Here is a 21,633-nt window from a genome sequence, read left to right on the forward strand (position 1 = left end):
TTCAGGGGGTGTGAAAACTTGGGTTTAGAAGTTTCAAAATTATAGCGTATATGCATAATTATATGCATATAATTATTTACTTTTGTAAGGGATGCCAGACTTTATCAGAAGTGTTCTAGGGTTGTGGGCTATATAGAAAAGATTGGGAACCCCTGACCTGAAAGGCCCATTGAATTCAATCGGAATCTTCCAAGTAATTGGTAGCTGGAATTGCAGCTTGAGTTTCTTTATTCTTTATCTTTATTCACCAAACAGATAAAAAGGAGATATTACAGTAGATAAACATTTATTCCTTAGCGATTACATATTTCAGAGGTCCTCTATTTAAAAAAAAAACTGAAAAGGTATTTATAATACAAAAGATTATTAGTAGATTGGTTACACAGGAAAATTAAAAGCCTAAAATTAAAAAGAACCTTTTTTCTTGACAACAATTATAACAATTTGCAGCAGTGATGCATCAAGTTGATGCCAGGTCAATCTTGGCCATTGCAACAGTTTATAACACACACACACACACCAATCCAGCTAACTGTAACAAAAAGTGGTCAGAGGTTTCCCTGAATTTCTGTTGATATCTGTATGGTAACTCCCTAGAAGAGAAAATTATAAGAAAAGGCAAAAATCAGCAAATCATTACAAAGCACACATTTAATTATAAACAGGAGATACCAAGTTTGGAATTAGGGGAGATGCATTTACTCCCTCAAACAGCTGCAACTAAAATCTGAAATGAACTCTTAAAACAATTTGCTAATATTTTAAATGCCATAACCATAACTGTGTTCCAATGCAAATGGCTAAATACAGGTAGTCTTCATTTAGGTACCACAATTGGAATCAGTGGGATCAGCAACTCTACCACTGAGCAAAGCAACCTCCGAAGGGGAAATCATATGGTCACAATTGTGCTTTCATTTTCTCCACTTCCTGCAAATGCTTATCTAGACAGTGCTGGGACAGCTGGCTCATAACTGACAGGATTAATCAGTTTCATATCTTGACTTTTATTTATACTCTGCCTTCCTCATTTTATGGATAACTCTAGACAGACAACATACCTAATAATCATTCCTCCTATTTTCCCCAAAACAACAACCCTGTGAGGTGGGTTGGGCTAAGAGAATGCAACTGGTTCAAAGTCACCCAGTTAGCTTTCATGCCTAAAATGGTGACTAGAACTCACAGTCTCCTGGTTTCTAACATGATGCCTTAACAAATCAGCCTTCTAGCCTTCCGAGGTCAGTAAAACGAGGACCCAGATTATTGGGGACAATATGTGTAAACCCCTTAGAGAGGGCTTGCAAAGCACCGTGGAGCGCTTTTATAAGTGCTATTACTATTAGATGAAACTGGCTTTAATTTGCCTCAAAACCACTATCCTGCTCACCCAGCATTGAGATAATTAACAAGAAAGGAATTAATGTCTGTATTGACATTTATTGGAGAGGAAGGGATTACAAGAAAGTAAGCAGGCATACAATGGGGAATACATATTGAAAGCAATGCACAGATGCTGGCAGCGATGAGCATACTACACAAACTGCCCCATTGTGTGCCTGCTTACTCTCTTGTAATCCCTTTCTTTCCAATCTCTGCTCTGCAAGGGGGAAAAGGAAATAATATGTCAGGCACAAGACAATGCGTACTGACTCTAATGATGATCATGTGTCTGAGGGACAGGACCACAGTAACTTTGAATGGTTGCTGAACAAGGCAGACAATAAGTGAGGACTATATATAGTACACCACAGGCTCACTAATATACATTTCTGGGGTACTAACACTATTGAGTTCTAAGCATAGGTGATAATTTTTCAGAAACAATTCTAAAAAATGTGGCATGAAAGATGACTTAACTAGGTCACTTCAAGATCTAACAGCTGCATTCACACAGCTTGTTAGTTTGGTTAGTTCCATTTTTTTTAAATTTTTCAGGCTTTATTGCTTGAGTCAATACCTCAGCCCCTGTTTCTTTTCCCCCTTTCTGTTTCTACAATAATTCCTGGCCAAATAAGCTTGGAAAATTTCTGAAGCATTAGTTAGGGCTTCACCCAACTTTCTCCCAACTTTCAAAATTTCTAATAAACTCCCATGTTCTAGTAAATCCACATACTCTTTGCAGATGAGTGGTTAGTACACTAGTCACTGGACTTCAGCTTAGACAAGCACTCAGAGATGTAATTTGCAACTATCAGTGTCTCTATAAAGAGGTTATACCAGGGGTCTGCAACCTGTGGGCCGTGAAGGGTTTGCAACCAGGCTTATCTGGTTTCAAATCCCTTACTACAGGAATTACTTCAGTGAATTTTACCATCCTGATAGTCGTGCATGCTTACCTGAAAGTCTCTGATATACGTTAAGAAGAAGAACACAAAGCCGAAGGCTACTGTCCATTCGCAGATTGCACTTATAAAATGGTACACATAATCCTAGTGGAAGAAATATATACATAAAAATCCATTAAATAGAGCCATTAAATTGTTTGCAATGGCAAACAAAAGGTAAGTCAAGTATAGAGATAGCAAATTACCCGTGTTTCCCCGAAAAGACGACCTGGTCTTTATATTTGCCACCAAATAAGACACCAGGTCTTATTTTCAGGGGATGTCTTCTACTGACTCACCTTGTGGTGGCAGCACTAACAGCCCTGCCCAGGAGGAGCCCATGTGGCTGCTGCCGACCTACTTCTACTGCAGCCTTTTGTTGCCGCTCGCCTCCATTTCGCCATCAGAGTCCTTCGGGAAAGGCCTCTACAGCCAAAAAATAAGCTCTGGATTGAGGCAAGCACCAATCTGGAGATTGGTGCAGAGGCCTTTTCTGAAGGCCTCTGATGGCAAAACAGAGGCCAGGGGGCGCTGTGCACATCAATCTGGAGTTCTTTTATCAGCTGCAGAGGCCTTTCCTGAAGGTCTCTGACAGTGAAATGGAGGCGGGGCAATGCACGCAAGCGGCAGCAAACAGCCTCAGAAGAAGGGGGCTGGCAAGGCAGGTGTCGGAATGTGCGAGTCCTGGCTGCAACTGTCCGAAGGTAAGCAGTTCCACCACCACCCATCCTCACCCTCGCTTGATTCGTATCTGTATGCCTTGCAACCAGGTGCAACAGAGTGGGCAGAGTCTTAACTAGGGCTTATTTGGGGGATAGGGCTTATATTGGGCACATGTGTAAAATCAATCTAGGGCTCATTTTCAGAATAGGTCTTATTTTCGGGAAAACACGGTATATACCAGATGCACAGTGTGGTAGATAAGTACTTATTGATTTAGAATTTCATCCAATTAGTGTTCCTTCACAGGCAGGAGTCTCTTTGATTCAGCAGAAGTCTCATCAGTGGAAAAAGAATGTAATTGTCAGTAATTACCCTCCTGCATTCTCCATGTTGTTCTGGAAGATTGTCCCCCAATCTTAAAAGAGATTTGGGAAGAGGAGAAAACTTCGAAGCCTGCTTCTTTCTCTATTTCACTGAAAGAAGCCCATTACATGAACCACTGTTGTAATCAAATGAAAACAATCTTCTTGCTTTACTGAGTTTCAGTACACTTAGCACTTAGACATTTCCTACGTGGCTTATCTCTGGTGAAAACCTAATATTAAAACATAAAACACTCTATACCTGGATCATTTTTCATTACTAAGCTTCTACAAGCACCCATACAAGATATGACAAATACTGGTGCTGTGGTGGCACAGTGGTTAGAATGCAGTATTGCAAGCTAACTCTGCCCACAGTCTGGAGTTTGATTCTGAATGGCTCAAGGTTGACTCAGCCTTCCATTCTTCTGAGATCAGTAAAATGAGGATCCCAATTGTCCGGGGAAATACGCTGACTCTGTAAACTGTTCAGAGAGTGCTGAAAAGCACTATAGAGCGGTATATAAGTCTATTGCTACTGCTATTTTCTTGAAAATCATTGCTCTCGGCCATTTCAAGTTGTTATTATTTGAATTATTTCAGGTTTTTTTTTTAATTAAAAAAAATGAAATGTAAGTTCTTGACATCATGACAATGTTTTCTATGACAAGATTTTTAACAGGGGGAAAAACAAGCTGGAAAATTTGTGGTATTTTCCTAGGAACTAGATAAGCACCTTCTTTGGATCATCTGCTAGGACAAAACAAATAGCAATGGATTGGTCAAACAGCAGAGGGCCCCAAAAAGGGCTCCAGTTGAGAGTTTCATGGGGATTTATAAGTTGATATAAGGTTTGCTTTGTACACTATAATAGAAGAATGAAAGGAAGATTTCACCATGGCATGGATTTTTAAGGATGTTCTGTAAACAACGAGTGTTAAAATGGCCATATTGATTAGATTTTGTGTCCCAGGAACAAAATTGTTTTTCACAAGAAAGAAAAATGCTGACACACACATCATCATCATCTTTTAACGACCCCATAATCCCTTGCGGGATGGAGTCTGGGCAACTGAACGGAGCTGAGTGTTTACTGGCTGGATGCCCTTCCTGTCACCAATGTGGAGTTATATTCAGCAGATATATCCTCAACATGTCCAGAAAGAGAAATATCTGCCTCTACCTAGGATCAAACTCACAGCCTCCTGATTGTGAGGCAAGAGCTCCACCTGTAGGCCACCATACCACTCTTCACACATACACACACAAACACACAAACACACACACTGCCCTAATATGAGAAAATAATGTACTTGTCCTGTATTCTGACACTTATTCATATACATGACAGCATGCATTTCATTCTGAGCTATCATTTCATTCACTTATTACATAGATTTATTATTATTATTTTATTTTTATGCCTTTAAGGCATTTGTTGACTCCTGGATATTGCCTGGACAAGTCCCTGCTGTTTTCTTGTTGGCAAGATTTAGAAAGTTTGCCACTGCCTGCTTCCCAGGGCTGAGAGAAAGCGACTGGCCCAGGGTCACCAAGTTGGCTTTGTGCCTAAAGTGAGATTAGAACTCACAGTCTCCCACTCCCTGGCCTGATGCCTTTAACCACTGCACCAAACTGGCCCTATAAATTTATAAGTTTACACTGACTCTGGGCAACTAAAAGATAAATTGGACAACCACAATTACTATTAAAAACAAATTAAAAGAACATTAATACTAACAATACTACTATTAGTTGCTGAGATATTATACAACTGTAGAACAATATTTCACCTTTCACCAATCTAAGGGAAAATTCTAGGAAGAATAATCTCAAATCATCTGCCAGACCAGAGTATATTATTTTAAGGATGCATGTGCATCTATATCTTCAGAGCAAAAAGGCAATAATTCTTTTAAAAAGAGAGAGATAATTTCTATCAATATAGGTTGCATGAGGCATACCTGGTCAGAGTTCAGATTTGCAAGTAGTTCGGGCAAAGTGTCCTTTTGTTCTGAATATTAGACTGACAACCTTCCATTCCTGGCCTTTGGGTGAGAGGCAAATAGCCATGGATTATTCTGAAAGGAGAATTTACACAAACCTCAATTCTCCAAGTGCAAGTCTTTACACAGGAGACATTTGTTTTGTTTGAACTTTTACAAAAAAAATAATAATTTCACAGTTCTCAAATCTATATGTGAACCAGAATGCACTTGCACACTGAAAACTGTACTTTTCAGAATTTAACAATGTAGGTCTTGGTTTTGCTAAAAAAAAGTACAATATTTAAAATGTGTTTATCAAAGAAAAATGTGTACAAAAAAGGACAATGCCTCATCTATATCTTAATATAGATGAAATATCTAGATTTTTATATGATTTTTCTAAAAAGCAAATTGGAAGATGAGAATGAAGCACAACAAATTTTCAGCCAAGAAAAGAACCTGAACAAGAGTTAAGATTCAATAGTTTTATTCATCTACAAATGTATTTGTAATTTACGCATTTATTGAAGTTAAGCATAAATGATGATTCCTGGTTTTAATACCGCTACTGATTTCTTATTTTCCATAATATTTCTAAAGGAGGTTTTGCTTCCTAAAATGATTTAAGTGTTCCAAACTTCTCTGTTATCTTTTAGTCTCTATAGCTACAACTCTTAATTTCATCACAATTTTCTCATAAAAAAAAACCATGAGATAGGAGTAATTTATTAGCAAATCTAAGACTCTGACCAAATATATCTCAGGTGACCTATATTTACAGAAAGTTAAACACCACTGAGTTAAGAATCAAAAAGCACTGTTTAAAAGCCTACACGTATCTATCTAGGCCAGTGGCACACATACCCAAAATGCAAGGCGCGCTCTTGTGCATGTACCCCCGCCCCGCACATACCCACACACCCTGTGCATGCATGCGCCCTTGCGCATGCGCCCCATTGCCTGCACGTGCACCCCCATACATGTGCGACCTGAAGGCCAGTTGGCTGGCAGGAGGAGTGTGCACATGCCTGGTAGAGCTGAGCTGGGGCGACGGTGCATGTGCCCACAGAGAGGACTCTGCGTGCCACCTGTGGCAAGCGTGCCATAGATTCGCCACAACTAATCTAGGCAAACCTTAAAATTTAAAACATATGTCACAACCTATTATATAGTATTAGCAACATGCAAAAAAAGCAGCTCTGGTTATCTGTTTCCTTAAGTATTTTAGTAAAAAAAAAAAACTAATACATAAAGTTAAACTGGGGTAGAAATATTAATTTTTTACCTAGTATATGATTACCTTTTCACCTGGAATCCAATCTATTTTTGTAATGGATATTAATGAAGCACATGCAATCACTGAGAAAAAGGAGTTAAGAGGAAACAATTGATTTAAAAAAAAACATATAAAATTACATTCCTTTTACCAATATACAATACATAACATATGAAATAATGAAAGGAAATATCATTAATCAAACGGAAATAAAAATAGTAATAATGGCATGTGTACATGAAGGCAGAACTGATGTCTGTTAATAATAGAATTATAAACTTACGATTTGTGGTGGTATACAATAACCATTGTTCATGGGCATGTTAGCAAGCCCACTCAATATAAAGACGCCATGAATGTAAACTTTCCTTAGATTCTGAAATCTCTTGGATTCCTAATTTCAGTATCGAGAATGGGTATTTAAATTTTTAAAGATAATGATAAAGTTCACCATTATCCTTTCTGGTTTTGCAGAAGACCCAAGCCAATGCAAAGCTCAGGCTCCAACCTCACGGCAACCTTGTGCTATTCCCCAGCAAGCCGTACTTCTTTCTATAGAAGGCTCTGTTTTTTTTAAAGAGGCTCCCTAGTTTATGGAGCCTTCTGAAAAAAAGAAAAAGGAAGAAAAAGCAGGCCCCTACAACCTCATGATAAGTGCTACTTGCTAGGAGAATAGCACAAGGGCTGGCAAGCCTCGGCAAGAAATCTAAGTTGAGCCTCGCATTGCATTGCACTGACCAGGAGGCATCTCTGCAAAAATTGAAAAGTTAAGTTTGGTACTGCTGGGCCCTGGAACTGGGCGAGGAGCAGGTCCATTGGGCAGGTGGATGGGAATCAGGCCTTGGCTTACAAGCTGTAAATCTCCTATGTGTGACAGCTTTAAGCTCCCTTGCCTGGCTGAATGGCCGGCTTGGGAGCAGGCTGAGGCCTGGGGAACTCCCAGGGACAGGTAGCAGAGAACTGGGTGCCTCTGGGGTGGGAGAGGCCTTGGAGGGCCAGGCAGGCAGGGCTGGGCCAGCACTAGGCCTTCAAGGGCCTCCCCCATCCCAGAGGCACCCAGTGCTGCACTTAATCACTCATATGTTCGTTTAACAATTGCACTGGGGATGTACAAGACATTAGGTAAAATGGTTCATTTAATACCATTGGAACATGAGACCATAATGGGGAGGGGCTCCATGACAGTCATATCTCGAGGACTGTCTGCGTATCTTGAAAATGGTTTCAACATGTACCTGGAACATGCTATACCTCTGGGTATCTTATGTCTAATGCGTCTCTCCCAGTGTCTGATTGTTTTATAAACATAGCTTATATCTCAGTTTCGCATGTTACGAGCTGTACAATTTTGTCCCTTTCAGAGAAATACTGTAAAACTGAATATAGAAATAGTAAGCTGACTTAAAAATGTGGTGCTTCTATTGTTAAGAACTTTGACATATTAATATCCTGTAAAAAGGATACTGGGAATGACAGCTACCCAAGTCATTACGGAGAGAAATAATCTTGTGTGACATACACACGGAGTGCTCCATTGTGGACGTGATTTGTAAGAGATAACTGTCTGAAGAAAAATGTAGACCGCACCAGAGACAAAAGCCAAAAGAGCTCCCCCATCATGGACAGCAGGAACTGCTAATTCCTGAAGAGAGAATGGAAAAGCATTGTATATTATTAGAATTGCAATCAATGTGCAGAAAAGACTATAATCAGGGAGCAAATAAGTGTAGTCAGACTAGTATTAGAAAGGCCTTTTGGTTATTATAAGCAACCTAATAGTACAATAGTCCTCAAATCATGAAAACAATTACAACCAAAATTTCTGTAAGCTGTTGTGGTGGTAAATTGAGCTGAACTCTATTCTGTGGTAATTTTTATAGAGGTGATTAAGTAAATCATGCAGTGGTTCAGTGAATACCGAGGTCATTAGGCAAATCCAGATTTCCCAATGGGCATTTTATGTTGGAAATCGGCAAAAAAGGTCACAATTAGGGCCTACAGGACACTCTATCAGTCATAAATACAATCCAGTTGTCAAGCATTCCAATTGCAAACATGTGATTGTGAGGCTGGAGTGACAGTTGTAAATGCAAATACAGATCATAAGCCATGGTAGTTACAATCAGTTTGCAAGTTATGGCTGTTGCAGAGCCTTGTGATCAAAATTCAGGTACTTGGCAACCTGCTTGCATTTACAAGTGCATGGTGAGCTTCAACTTCCCCCTATCTCTCCCACATCTCTGCCCTTTTGGCTGCTCTGCTTTCTGTCGCCCCTGCCATCTCTTGCTAACCTGCTGTATCTTCCTCCTCCTGCTGTGAGGCATGCCAGGCCAAGGCAGCTGCTGGCTCTTCAGAGCCATTGTGGAGGCCTCATGAAGGCCATCTGCTGCCTTGGCCAGCCACTCCTCAGCAGCAGTGGACAATAATTGTTCTGCTTATTACTCTCTGGATGGGTATAAAGCAGACAGAGCAACTCCACAAAGTCTTTTTTATTGGTTCATTAGGCATCCTTAACTTACAGTTATGATGAGGTTCTTCTTAATGTCCAATCCTTTGCATATCTGCATTATGGTGTAGAAAAATAAACTCTCATCCCCATGATGATTGAAGCAGCTGCATGGTAATAGATTCAGGCAAGAGTGAGGGAGCTTCCCCCAACCCAACAAGGGTCAATTTAGTAACCAATCAGGATTACAGATGTGATTACAAGACATGGGCTACATTTCCCAGGATACCTTAACTACATTTACTATAATGCAGATATGCAAAGGATTGGACATTAAGAAGAACCTTGTCATAACTGTGAGTTGATAAGGATGTCTGATGAACCAATAAAAATACTTTGTATGGATGCTTTGTGGAGTTGCTCTGTCTGCTTTATACCCATCCAGACAGTAATAAGCAGAACAATAATGTTGGTCAGCTGGGGATGGTAGGAGAAGGCAGTGGTGACAGACTGTAGGACAGCCAAAAGGGCAGAAATGGGTAGAGATATTTTATTTGGAAATTTACTTTATTTGAAAATTTATATTGCTGCCTATTCGCACATGAGACTCAAGGCAGCTTACAAGGGAAAAAAAATACACACACACAATATAAAAACAGTAAAACTAATAAAAGAGAGAATAATACATTAATAAAATAACATAATAAAATAATCTCCCACCCTGGCAACAACATATCCCACCAGCCATTTAATGCACTCCATCCCGCTCTGCATTCTCTAGACCTGCTGGCAAAACCAGGTGTTCAGTTAGAGTGGGGGCCATTCTAATCTCTGGGGAAATGATGTTCCAGAGAGAGGGAGCCACCAAAGAGAAGGCCCTTCTTCTGGGTCCCATCAGGTATTAAGTACCTGTATGGTAATTTGTGAAGAGGACAGATTTTTTTTAATAAATACCACTGACTTGATTTACTAGGAAGTAGCTGGGGAAATTGGAGGACGCAGAGAGAAAGATCTTATTCAGTTTATATGTTAACTGTAAATACAACATTGGCTATTGTTTTATGCACAGATGTTTCCTTTAATCTTGATTTTATTTATTGAAAGCTCATTTTTGTTTATGTCATATTTTGTGAATGATTTCATAACATAGTTCAGTTTGAGGTTGAAGACAGTTCAACACGAACTTCAGGTTTATAACAATATCATTTCCATCCTACTTAAATGTCAACTCAATCCAAGCATAACTTGCCTTCTTCATGACCCATATTAAATGGGCCCCGTGAGACTAATAAATAACGTATCTGTACTCTTGAAATGAGTAAGACAGAATTTACAATTATATCACTTCATGGATGTAGTTTCATTATTGCTCTCTCAAATTTTCTGCAAATGCTGATATTATGTAATCTTTCCAGTTGTATACTTCTCCTTGCTTAGTCTTAAATCTGTTTCAGAAAGTCCCTCATCTATTTCAAGCAGATTTGGAGAATTAGCAAAGCAATTCTTGGAAACTACCATTTCGTGTCAAGAACAAAAAAATTATCGGTAACATGCATATCTGGAGTTTTGTTTTACATAATATGCACATCTATTGTAGTTTAAATTATTTAGGAAAGGCATTGTCCCAAAGGTCTTTTTCAAGAGGCAACTGGACTTTGTTTTTTTCTTGGAAGACATTGTGCTTCTCATCCAAGAAGCTCCTTCAGCTTTTCTTGAATGAGAAGCGAAACATCTTCAAAGTAAAACCAGAAAGTCCAGTTGCCTCTTGAAAAAGCACTTTGGGGACAACCATGACCTGGATGATTGAGAATCTTCATAGACATTTAGGAAAGGCGTTATTATGCCATTAAGCTAAGAGCAAATGAAAAGAAGGATCTTGTATCTTGGTATCTCACCAATGTTGTCTTTGTTTGGAGGGCATGTTTAGAGGGAAGCCTCTGCTGAACATGTACTCATTACCTCTAGTGAACTGAGCATCTGATTGCAATCAGTTCTAGACTACAGGACAGCCTCAAGTTACCACCTAGGTGACCACATTGCAGGAAGTACTAGTATATTGTATTTGTACTGATTCTTCTGTTTTGTAAACTGATGCTTTCTCTGGAAAAGGAAATAACCACAAGTAATCCTCGGGTTACAACCACAATTGAGCCCCAAATTTCTGTTGCTAAGTGAGACAGTTGTTAAATGAAGTTTACCCCATTTTACGACCTTTCTTGCCACAGTTATTAAGTGAATCACTGCAGTTGTTAAGTTAGTTAAGTGAATCTGGCTTCTCTATTAATTTTGCTTGTCGGAAGATCGCAAATGATCCCAGGACACAGAAGCCATCATAAATATGAACCAATTGCCAAGCATCCAAATTTTGATCGCATAACCATGGGGATGTTGCAAAGGTTGTAAGTGTGAATAATGGTTGTATGTCACTTTTTTCACTGATGTAACTTTGAATGGTCACTAAATGAACTGTTGTAAATTGACAACTACTTGTATATTGCTCTGATTCTTTCTTGATATGTACTAAGTTATTTTAAAAGGTTGGTCACATGAATGCATTTAATGTTCCTATAATATTCTTAATCATTTGTAAGCCATTGAAGAAGAAATGGGATATAAGTTTAATAAATAAAATATAAATGTATCTTTCTTACTTACCTGAAAACTTGCAACAATGCCCAATCCAATAGAACCCAGAATTCCAACGTACAATGTCAATAAGTTGAAACAAGGGGAAACAAAATGAGTCACTTCGTTTTGTTTCTTTACAATTAAATATTTTATGTACATTGTAAGTGCACCTGAAAAAAATAAATGAGAAAAATGTACACAAATTGTCTTAAAGACCAATAATGCAATACAAAAGTGAGTTTGGTCCTGACAACACAGAGAATAATTTTACTTAATAATAAATATACGACCGTGTTTCCCTGAAAATAAGACCCAACTGGAAAATAAGCCCTAGCACGGTTTTATAGGATGCTCCTAATATAAGTCCTACCCCCCAAAATAAGTCCCAGTTAAGATTGTCAGCCAGACGAACACATTCAGTACCATATTTCCTCAGAAAATAAGCCAGAATGCGTCTTTTAGAGCAAAAATTAATATAAGACATGGTCTTATTTTGGGGGAAATATGGTATACAGAGTTCTTAAACTGTAACTGTCATGACATTGTACTTCACCGCCAAAATTATTTTCCAATAACCAGTCCCTTCTAAACTGATCAAGAAATCAAATTTGGATCAGGGCTCTGCGTTCCCAAGAATTTGTTTGTGCTACATTCTGAGGATCACTAGAAATAATTCCTTTCCAGACAATGAAAGGACTTGAGATTGCCTAAAATGCTTCAGACAGCTATTCCTCCAAGTTAGTGATCTCTGTTGGGTTTAGAGCTCTGGGAGATAAGAAAATAATCAACGTGCTCAAGCCATGTTTGGCATCTTTGAAAAGACACTAAGACCTCCTATTTTTGCTTTTTTTTTTTTTGTAAATTTTATTTGAGTTTTCACAAAAAGAAAAAAAATACAAATAAAACATCTTTTTTTAAAGTAGCGTAATCCCGGGTTACATTTCTTTGTACAGACACAAATTCAAGTTCATGCTCATTTTTATATTCTATTCCATATCTTATTACTATTTTACATTTTTTGCATAGCTTCTCCCCTCTTTTAATTTTCTCAATTTTATTTTAATTATCTCATCTCAATTCAAATCATTATATTTGTATTTTTTGTCTGTCCTGTTTCAATTACCCTGTTTCTCCAACAATACGGCCTCCCCCAATAGGAAGTCCCAGCATGTTTTATAGGCATGAAATGAAATTAAGCCCCTCCCCCCAAATTAAGGCCTATATTAAAACATGCGAAATGGTGGGGGGGAATGGTGTGGGGGGGCTTGCTGTTAGGAAGTACTTTTGTTGCACACCCGGATATGGTGCTGCCTGTGTTGACCCCGATACGAAGTGCCCCACCAACGCCGAGGTCAACATCCAAGCTGTTGCCGCCCACCCGCCCGAAGATGCAAGGGGGGGGAATTAAGTCACCCCCGAAAAGACGACCTAGCCATTTTTTCGGGGCTCAAAAAAAAATAAGGCCCGGCTTTATTATATGAGAAACACGGTATCTATTATCTTTTCTCATTAAACAAAATTTCTCCTGTAGTTACTGATTGGAGTATGACGCCTTTATATCTTTTAAGTTTATCCATTCTTATTTAGGCTTCAATATATACCCTAAAGTTATAACATTCAATATAATACATAACTTCCATTCGGATTCTGCTTGGTACATTCTTAAAATATACACTATATTCTTAAAAAAAGAAAAAAAATATAAATGTATGTAATTAAAACAACACATTCCATTCCAATTCAATTCTATCATTAATATTAATATTCATTAAAGTCTTAACTTCTTTAACATTACTTTTCAATTAAATATACTTCTATGGGAACAATTTTAAGCTTTCCATAATTAATTCCCCCCCCTTCACTTATATTTTATAAAACATTAACTAATTAAAATGTTCCTGTTCCTTCCTAATTCAATTTTCTCATTTATTTTATTTCACTTATTTTATTAACAAACATTTCACTAAATTACACTAACTATTTTATACCTCATTTTAATTATACATTGTTTCCAATTTTCTAAAGTTATTTCTATTACTAATATAACAATACAATCTTATATACCTTTACAGAATCCCTTTTTCAGTTAGATTTTCACCCATTATCTCTAAATAGGTCCTGTTTCTCTATATCTTGCTCCGGTCCTTTGTAACTTTTCCTTTCCTTCTTCCCTCTCTTCTTCTCTCTCCCCCTTTTACCCCCTTGTCTCTCTACCTCTATTTCTCTCTTCTGTATTCCCCTTTTCTGTTGCTTTCCAGTATTATACTTATTTTTTGAATTATTTTTCTTTTCTTTGGTTGTTTTTTTAAATCTTAAATTCTCCATTCTCTTTCCCCCCTTTCCTTTTTCTTCCTCACATAAAATTACTTGTTCATTAAAGATGGCTTCTTCTTTCTCTCAGTCTTCTTGTTTTGCAGACGTTTCCTGTTGTTTCTCATAGTTCCAAATCTCCATTTCTAAGAATTGAAAAACGACGCCAAAAGAACCCTTCCCTTCTTGTGCATCTTCTTTGTACTTTTTAAGTTCCATTTTCAATTCATCCAGAAGTGGTGCCATTGTATAAATTTTTAAACAACCACCCGATTAATTTTAGTCATTCAAATGTAATAACCAAGAATCCAAAGATCACCAAATAATCCAAATACACGCAAGCTGTTTCTTTTTGCTCTTTTTTTTCACTTTCTCTTCTTGGGGTTACTGTTTAGTTACAAAGTTTCAGTTAAAATGTATCTTTTAGAAGTCTTGTTGAAGTTTTACTGTAGATTCTTTTTAATTCCAGGCAGTCTCCTCCCTCTTCCAGATCCTGCCCTTATTCTTTTTCTCTCCCTTCCTGCTTATGAAAAAAAAAAAATTTAATGTCCAGAAATCTTTATTATCCCTTTGGCATTTTATTTTATTTTCAGCTTAATTGCCTATTGATGTCAAAGCGGATTTTTCCGATTTCTTATTTAAGTCTCTTAGTTGTCAGTATAGGGAAGGAGAGAGAAGAAAAAAAAAGCCAAACCTTTCCCTTTTCACTTTCCTTCGCTGCTTCCGACTCCTCTTTGGGAGCGATGTTATTTTTTTATAAGTTTAAATTCCAGGGTACCTTAGTTGTTGCTTTTACAATTTAACCTGGTCAGCCAAAACTTTCACTTCTTATCTACCTCCTGCACATTCTTTTCCGGTCGAGTTCTTTGAGGTGGCCATTTCTGACCACCGCTGCAACCGCCTTCTGGAAAGGGAGTTATGGCCAGCTGAGGAGGAGAGATGTGGCTCTCCTCAACCCTGCTGGTGGTCTCCCCCTCCCCCTCTTCACCACCTCTATGAGGTGGCTTAGCCCCGAAACCAGCCGGCTTGGGTTGCTCCAGCGGCGAGCCCACCCCGAAACTGCACACGATCGTGGATTTCTGTCTGTCGCCGAAGAGACTTCAAACCGGAAGCCCCTTTTTTGCTTTTTCAGTTATTAGGGATCTTTGGATCAACATAGCATTGAATCTCCTTCAATCCTTTGTGAAAGAAGTTTTAACTAAAAGTTTAAGGGTTTTTTTTTTTTTTGGTTTTTTTTTTTTACAAATGGAGAAATAAGCAGTAAAGAATGATTAAAACTTTTGATTTAGAAAATTACAAACAAAGGTTGGGACAAATTTGAAATAAGATTTTGAAATTAATTATAACTAATTCTACCAGCGGGAAAATGCTTTTAATTTAAAAAAATAAAATAAAATAAAAATTGGATACTAGAGGGAACTAGAGATTTATAATTAAAGGAGAACACTTAAATTTGACTTACAGAATAAAGCAAAATATTTCAATATTGAACATACTGAAGGATCTTGACGTCAGACTGAAATAACTGGGCTACATGGCTTTGTTTATAGGTAAGAGACAGAATATTTGAAGAAGAGATTAGTTGTATTTTAAGAAAAAGTGATCCGTTTAAAATTTTACTTGTACTTAAGGTAAAGGGAGAAGTCACTTCTTTTTATATATTTATTTTCTTTTTGTTTACTATATAATTTTTTATTTCTTTTCTAATTCCGTTTCTATTGTTTTTCTTTCTTTTTTCCCATTTCTTTTTAGCTTGTACAGGTAGTCCTTGACTTACAATAGTTCATTTAGTGATGTTCAAAGTTACAACAGCACTGAAAAAGTGACTTATGACCATTTTTCACACTTATGACCATTGCAGCATCCCTATGGTCATGTGATTTACATTTGGATGCTTGACAGCTGGTTCATATTTATGACCGTTGCAGTGTCTCAAGATCACCTGATCTGTCATGCTCCTGTTGGAGACAGACTCCAAGGGAGAGGATGAACAGCTGACAGGGAGTGGAAGTGTGGCTCCAGAGGTTGTGGAGGAAGCTGGGGAAGGACAGAGGATGGCTGGGCAGTCAGAGAAAGACCCAGGCCCATCCCCTCTCCATCCTAGGGCACACAGGGAGCAGAGGATAAGGGAGAGACATAAATGGTGTGGTCTACAGGGGAGGAAAGGGCCTTGATCCTCTTCATGGGCTGCAGCTGTGAGAACTGGTTAAAAGGATGGACATGTACCGTGTTTCTCATATAATAAGGCCGGGTCTTATTTTTTTTTGAGCCCCGAAAAAATGGCTAGGCTGTCTTTTCAGGGGTGACTTAATTCCCCCCCTTGCATCTTCGGGCAGGCGGCGATGGCTTGGATGTTGACCTCGGCGTTGGTGGGGCATTTCGTATCGGGGTCAACGCAGGCAGCACCATATCTGTGTATGCAACAAAAGTACTTCCTAATGGCAAGCCCCCCCCACCATTCCCCCATTTCGCATGTTTTAATATAGGCCTTAATTTGGGGGGAGGGGCTTAATTTCATTTCATGCCTATAAAACATGCTGGGACTTCCTATTGGGGGAGGCCGTATTGTTGGAGAAACAGGGTATATGGGCCAGTGCTGGAAACAAAGCGTGGAAATATCTCTCGTCTGTCGTTCTCTCTGAGTTTGGCTTCCTTCCCAGTGTGTGTTCCGATATCTGTGGACGTCTTCAAGCCCTTATCTTGCCTGGTTTCCTTAATTGCTTCAGTGTGGTTTGTGTTGTTTTTATTCTTTATAATTTATAGGCATTTTTAGTTTAAATGGCATTTCCTCCTTTTCTTAACGGCGATATCAAAGATATTTGGAGCATTAAAACAAAGGGAAGGAATAAAAGGGACTTTACCTGTTTTTGTGACTGTGTTTATTTTGTATCCCACCCTGGGTCATCACATGATCCTCTTTTGCAACCTTCTTCTCATGACTCACAAAGGAAGGCAAAAATACGTGTCACTCTTTGCCAGAGAGAAGTTCCTCTAAGGATGGGCTCCAGCATGAGTCCAAAAGCTTGGAAGACAAAACTTCTGGTCCTGGTGACCAACCCAGATTGGATCCTGAATACTCATAACTGCCTGAATAACTTCAGCCCCCCAAAAAGCTTGCAATGTTCCAACTTGGTGGGAAATATCAAATGAAGCACCACAAGCTCTACCCTGGGATGTGTGTTACTCAATAGTTTTATCAGTGACTTGGATGAAGGAGTTGAGGAGATACTTATAAAGTTTGCAAATTACACAAAGCTGGGTGAAGTGGGGAAAGGATTTTAAATGTTTTACAAGGCTTCAGCAGTGAGCTAAAATGAATGGGACAGAATTTAACTATGAAAAATATAAAGTTATGCATTTCAATAGAAAAAAAATTAAAGGCACAAATATCAGATTGGGGAGACTAAACTTGGTGGTATGTATATGAAAAGGACCTGAGTGTTCTTATGAATTTCAAATTAGCAACTTAATGTAGCTGCTAAAAACAAGTGGGCTGCACTAACAGAAGTATAGAGTCCACATCACAATATGTAATTGGTTTTGTCTATTCTGTTCTGGGCAGATGTTGAAATACTGTGCCTAGTTTTGGTCACAATAGTTCAGAAACAGCAGTGACAAACTGGAACAACTTCAGAAGACAATATCGAGAGGGTGAAGGATCTAGAAACTATGTCCTATAAGAAATAATGGGTATGTTTATCATACAGAACAGAAAACTGAAAGGAAATATGATAGCAGTCTCCAGGTCTATAAAGAGTTGTCACATACAAAAGAGAACAGATTAATTCTCCACTGTCCCAGAACACAGAACCAGAACCAATGGTTAAAACTACAAAGTATGATCAGGCTAGATATCAGAAAGAACTTCTGATGGACAAGTGACCACCTTGTGGAGTCTACAAATATGTTGATTTTTCCTTTGCTGAAAGTCTTCAATCAGACGCTGGATGTTTGTCTATTGAAGATGATTTATGGAATCTTGCACTGGCAGAGGGTTGGTCTGAACAATCTCTAACATCCCTTCCAACGATGAAATTCTAAAAAACTACTGCAGAACTTTTACTCCGTTAATAAAAGCAGTAGATAACAAGAAACAGCAACACAGTAATCATACCACTATGAAAGAAACCTCCCTCACTATCAGATAATCAGCACAGCTGAGGCTAGAAAATGACTGCAGATCTCTTGTGAAATAGTTTACCACAACAGATTAGATTTCTACTACTACAGATTAGATTGCTCCAATTCAACCTTTTAGTAGCAAGTTAAAATTGAGCTTTTCCATTTTAATTTACCTAATTCAGACAGACAGTTCAGTACTGTGGAATTGTTTATCTGCTCCCATTTTAAAATATTTCATTTTGTGATGACTGTTTTGTTAATTTTGATTTATTGGATGTTTTTCTCTGTAAACCAATAAGAGCCACATAATGGTAAAAAACAAAATAATGATTTAAAAACAAATATCATCTAGTTTCAGAGAGCAAAATATGGATCAAGGAGAAGAGGTTGAATACACAAAAGATTGAATACACAAAAGGAAATATACTGCAGTAGAAAAAGCAGTCCCTAAGTATCCTCTCACGAAACACTCAGGCCTTTAAAATAAGAACAGACTTAGAACATAATCCACAAGCAAATGGGTTAAAATAACAAAGGAAGATGATACAGAACTGTGGCGATATATTCTATCCTGACTTGGTGTCATTTATTTAGAACCAATCATATGCTTTTCTAAGATATGACACATAGGAAGTATTAAAATAGTTTATCTGTATGTAAATATTACTCAAATGCAAATAAGACATAAATAGTTATAACAAAGTCTGCCTTCTTCTTGTATTCAATCTAGAATATTTCAGGGTGCATCTATGAAATTCAATAGCCTATCTTCAATAGTGGAAAACCCAATGAAGACTGTTTCTCTGTACACATCATCATAAATGTAAATAGTATTTTATAGAACAACAAACGTCATTAGTAAAAGTGACTCTAAGCAGAGAATATAGCCCCTGCTACAGATCAAGCAACATAATTCAACATGTCACAAGAACAGGCAGGACCAACATGAGCTCTTTGCTTGAGCTGATGTTAGACCATAACCTTACTCCTATGAATATTACAATTAAAATTATGCTCATTATAAATTATTTGATAATTGTATTTGCACAATGCCCATGTTTTCAAAGCTGCAGTCATATTCAGTTAATCACACACACCTTAAAAGACAAAATGCTACTTTAAAAACATGTATGAAATTGTTTAATAATGAATAATTCTAGATATACATTATAGGGCAGACTAAATTATTCCATTTTGTATATTTAGACAAGGATACCTGTGATTAATCAAATTGATAGTCAAGATATACAGCCATGATTCACAATCAAGATTTATTAGATGATTTTCAAGTATAGGTAGTCCTCAACTTACAACCATAATTGAGCCCAAAATTTATGTTGCTAAGTGAGAAATTGTAACAAATTGAGTTTTGCCCCATTTTACGAATTTTCGTACCATGTTTGTTAAGTGAATCACTGCATTCTTAAATTAGTACACAGTTGTTAAATGAATATGGTTTCCCCATTGACTTTGCTTGTCAAAAGGTGGCAAAAGGGGATCATAAGACCCTGGGACACTGCAACTGTCATAAATGTGAATCAGTTGTCAAGTATCTGAATGTAAATCACATGACCATGGGGATGCTGCAACGGTTATAAGTGTGAAAAATGGTCATGTCACATTTTTCAGTGCCGTTGTAAATTTGAATGATCACTAAGTGAACTGTTGTTAACTTGAGGACTATATATATATATATATATATATATATATATATATATATATATATATATATATATATATATATATATATATATATATTTGTTTTCTTAAGTTTTCGGGTACTTACATGTATGGCCTTCAGCTTTGTTCGGGTATTTTCCCACGTCATAGTAGTGGTGCTTTTAAAGTTGTAGCACGTTTCAGCAGAATCTCATCTGCCATCAGATGAGATTCTCTGATGGCAGATGAGATTCTGCTGAAACGTTGCTACAACTTTAAAAGCACCACTACTATGACGTGGGAAAAGCTGAGGCATTTACTCTGCAATCAACTTTCCTTTTGCACATACAGTAACTGGTATGGATGAAGATGTTGTCTTCCATTTGCAACTCTCCTCTACTAAGGAAGAAAGGTGGACTAGCTATACAGCATCTTTGACAAAGTGTTTCAAATGAAACACTTCAATTGAAAGCACTCCGAATTCTATGCAGTTATGAAGATGTGATTCTGTTATCATCATGACTTATTTACTTGTTAGACATCTTCCTAAGAAGTTTTATACATCTTCCTAAGCTTAAGAGCACACAGCTGTTTGAACTCATTTCTATAAAAGTTCTTGTTTTTAACCTGCACTCTCTACTTCTTCTTGAGTTACTATGATTATGGAATACAGAAAGCTTACTTTACTCCAGGTGAATATACTGTATGACATTTGTGAAGTATTATGTATAAATGAATTAAGTTAATCCAGGTTCTTGTGTCACATCCATCTGGAGACAGAATTGTTAGAAATATTTAATCATTACAACTCTTAAGTTAACAAATAGGTATAAATAGCTACATACCTAAGAATGCAGAAACATTAATCATAAATCCAAATATACCACTTTCTGGAGGTTTTGCTCCTGTATCACTAGCACAAAAGATAAAAATGACAACTGTTAATATACAAATTATACATTTAGAGTAATATATTTTTCAAATCAAAATTGACTCCTGGAAACTACACACTCCTGTATACATCTAATTAAATTGATAATGATATAACTCAGAGAAAGGCATAATTTCTATGATTATTTGTGAGAAATGTCCCAAAAAAGCTTAATAACTTAGGCACTTGTAATTCATAAAAATTCTGATTCATCATCTGACATACAGACCTAAGGTTGCAATTTGATTCTATGCCTATGTACTTGGATGGATATTTAATTTTATCAATTGATCTAACTTCCTAGAAAGGGTGTTCTGGTACACACTTAGGCATGGCTTATTTTTCATTTGAAGTGTTGAAGTACATACTGAAATATGGATGAGAATATTGAAATGAGTGGATTAGCAATATTTTAGTTTTATTTTATTTCATTCATTCATTCATTTCATTCATTCATTGAATTTCTATAGCCATTCCACTTAACCAAGTGACTCTGGGCAGCTTACAATATACTGTTGGGCACAGCTAATGATCCAAGAGATGGCTAAATCTATGATTTGACAGTTTTAGTGGCTTTAATTCCATCTTCTACATTTCTGAGCTAACAACTGGGGATACCAAAATTAGCATGCCAAATAGCCACTTAGCACTTGGTTTACAGTTCCCGCTCTATGTACCATGTTTCCCTGAAAATAAGACGGGGTCTAATATTAATTTTTACTACAAAAGACACATTAGGGCTTATTTTCCAATTAGGTCTTATTTTCAGGGAAAACAGGGTATGACACTACATATTCAGTCCCAAGTACATGAAGCAAATCCCAGGAAATATGTTCATTTGTTTTTTCATTTCTATATGATTTCCATAGCCTTTAATTCCGTTTGTTAGAAAGTAGACTTACCATGAACATATATCTAATG

General features: G+C 37.4%; 1 protein-coding gene across 4 annotated transcripts in view; it reads right to left on the bottom strand.

The window, feature by feature from the left end:
• Positions 1–269: 269 nt before the first annotated feature.
• DRAM1 (DNA damage regulated autophagy modulator 1) overlaps positions 270–21,633 on the bottom strand; it is a 30,943-nt gene continuing 9,579 nt past the window's right edge. The window contains exons 2-8 of one of the 4 annotated variants that reach the window (XR_015750134.1): positions 20,627–20,694; positions 11,718–11,860; positions 8,081–8,258; positions 6,641–6,699; positions 5,317–5,433; positions 2,340–2,432; positions 270–593 (exon numbers count right to left, since the gene is read on the bottom strand). Coding sequence is in view for 1 of the 4 variants with exons in the window: in XM_087968434.1 (XP_087824560.1) it covers positions 549–593; positions 2,340–2,432; positions 6,641–6,699; positions 8,081–8,258; positions 11,718–11,860; positions 20,627–20,694 (586 nt within the window). In the remaining 3 variants the exon portion in view is untranslated. Of the gene's footprint in view, positions 594–2,339; positions 2,433–5,316; positions 5,434–6,625; positions 6,700–8,080; positions 8,259–11,717; positions 11,861–20,626; positions 20,695–21,633 lie in introns of all 4 variants that reach the window. The other 3 variants (XR_015750135.1, XR_015750136.1, XM_087968434.1) reach the window with 3 other exon arrangements.

This window comes from Notechis scutatus, chromosome 6 (genome assembly GCF_049901735.1).
Source record: "Notechis scutatus isolate UNSWTSFEM ecotype Mainland chromosome 6, rNotScu1.2, whole genome shotgun sequence".
NCBI classification, from domain to species: Eukaryota; Metazoa; Chordata; class Lepidosauria; order Squamata; family Elapidae; genus Notechis; species Notechis scutatus.